At 47.3% G+C, this 1,541-nt stretch overlaps 1 protein-coding gene across 1 annotated transcript; it reads right to left on the bottom strand.

The window, feature by feature from the left end:
• Positions 1-231: 231 nt before the first annotated feature.
• On the bottom strand, positions 232-1,125 carry LOC130888229 (developmental pluripotency-associated protein 4-like). Its single transcript, XM_057791166.1, has 2 exons — positions 923-1,125; positions 232-766 (listed from the first exon to the last, which is right to left on the bottom strand). Exons 1-2 carry the CDS (start codon positions 1,123-1,125, stop codon positions 232-234), a joined length of 738 nt encoding a protein of 245 aa, XP_057647149.1.
• Positions 1,126-1,541: the final 416 nt, after the last annotated feature.

The following is a 1,541-nucleotide window of genomic DNA, read 5'->3' as shown; positions in this document are numbered from 1 at the left end:
TCCTCACAACGAAGACGTGGACCTGCTGCGTTTTGGTGGCTTCACTGGCTTTTTCCAAGCTGATAGTACTACAGCAACAAATAACAAACAAGGCCTCGTGGCTTCTGGCTGATCCGGGCACCTTCAAGGGCACAGGTGTGAATTCCCATCAGTCTCAGTCTTGGCTGCAGTTCCGTATCTCACCCCAAGGAGTAGGTAATGACAGCAGCTAGCCCACACCTGAGATTCCCTTTATCCTTGGAGGCTCTTATTGAGGATCCTGTTCTTGTGAACACACGTGGGGCACAGCATGTTATCCTCCAGGTGTAGGGGTGGAAATGTGCAGGCTGGCAGCAAGAAGAGGGCAATCACTTTCCCCTTCTTCTCAGGTACCCAGGCTTGTCCAGCGTGGAACTGGAGCCGAACCCAACCTCTTGAGTCTGCTGGAAGGCTTCTCCCATGGACCACACACCACAGATCCCCATATGTCTCGGGTGTTGTAATGGACTGCAGGGCCTCATTCTTGTTAGCATTGGTTACAATCCTGGACCAAGACGCCAACACTGCCTCAGAGGTGGCTGTGGTCACAACGGTCGTGCTGACCTCTCCATGGAGGACAGGAGGTTCAGTAAGGGCGGGCATCTGCTCCTCGGGTACAGGGACCACTTCAAGAGGAACTATCACCTGAGGACAAGACTCTTGTCCCTCCTCCGTCTCCGTCTTCAATTTTTTCCGACGTATCTTCACCCTGGCCTCTCTCGGTGTGTCAGGAATGTTCTCTAATTCAGGCATTTGTTTGGGGTAAGAACTTGCAAAGAGTCATTTGTAAGTCTCTGATTTCTGGCCTTTGCTGCTCAGCTTCTGCTTCTTGCACCATTCCCGCAAAATGTCTGGGTGAATCAGGTTCACTGGGGGCAGATAATCCGGTAGAGGAGGAACTGGTATTTTCCTAGGAGTGGGTTTGGGAGTCTCAGCATCTCCTGCTTTCTTGTTTGATTTACAATCGTCCTCTTTTGCTGTCTTGTTTGCTCTGTTTGTCTTTGCAGGGGGCTTTGCAAAGGATGTGCTCGGTTGACTAGACATCAGGCAGTCCACTTCTCTTGGCTCTCTTGTGCTGCTCAGCTCCTTGTTTCCAGCATCCTCCATCTTCGAATTAGATGAAACCGCTGAAAGAAAATTCTTCCACCTCTCTAATTCTGAAATGTATCGGAAGCCCTAAGGTTTGCTTCAGAAAGTCTGGCAAAGTTTTTCATTTAGCTCCATAATGTAATGTATTTATGATTGTTTCACCATTCCAATGTATTTATTAGTAAATTAATCAATTGTCCTTAAAACATGTTTATGTAAAATCCATGATAAAGGTATTTCATGTTACTCTCGGGCCTTAACTGCCTTTGAGTCACAGCTTTTAATCCTTGTTGGGTGCACAGTGAGTTACAATAAGGTGTCATGGTGCACGTTTGGCCTTGGTTGAGATGGCGATAGGTAGTCAGTAAATGGTGGCTGAATTTGGTGATAGAGTATGATGTTTCAAAATATTTTGGTATGGAAATAAGCTCCCT

The sequence above is a fragment of the Chionomys nivalis genome, chromosome 1 (assembly GCF_950005125.1).
Source record: "Chionomys nivalis chromosome 1, mChiNiv1.1, whole genome shotgun sequence".
Lineage (NCBI taxonomy): Eukaryota > Metazoa > Chordata > Mammalia > Rodentia > Cricetidae > Chionomys > Chionomys nivalis.
This window is presented reverse-complemented; position numbering and strand designations above follow the sequence as displayed.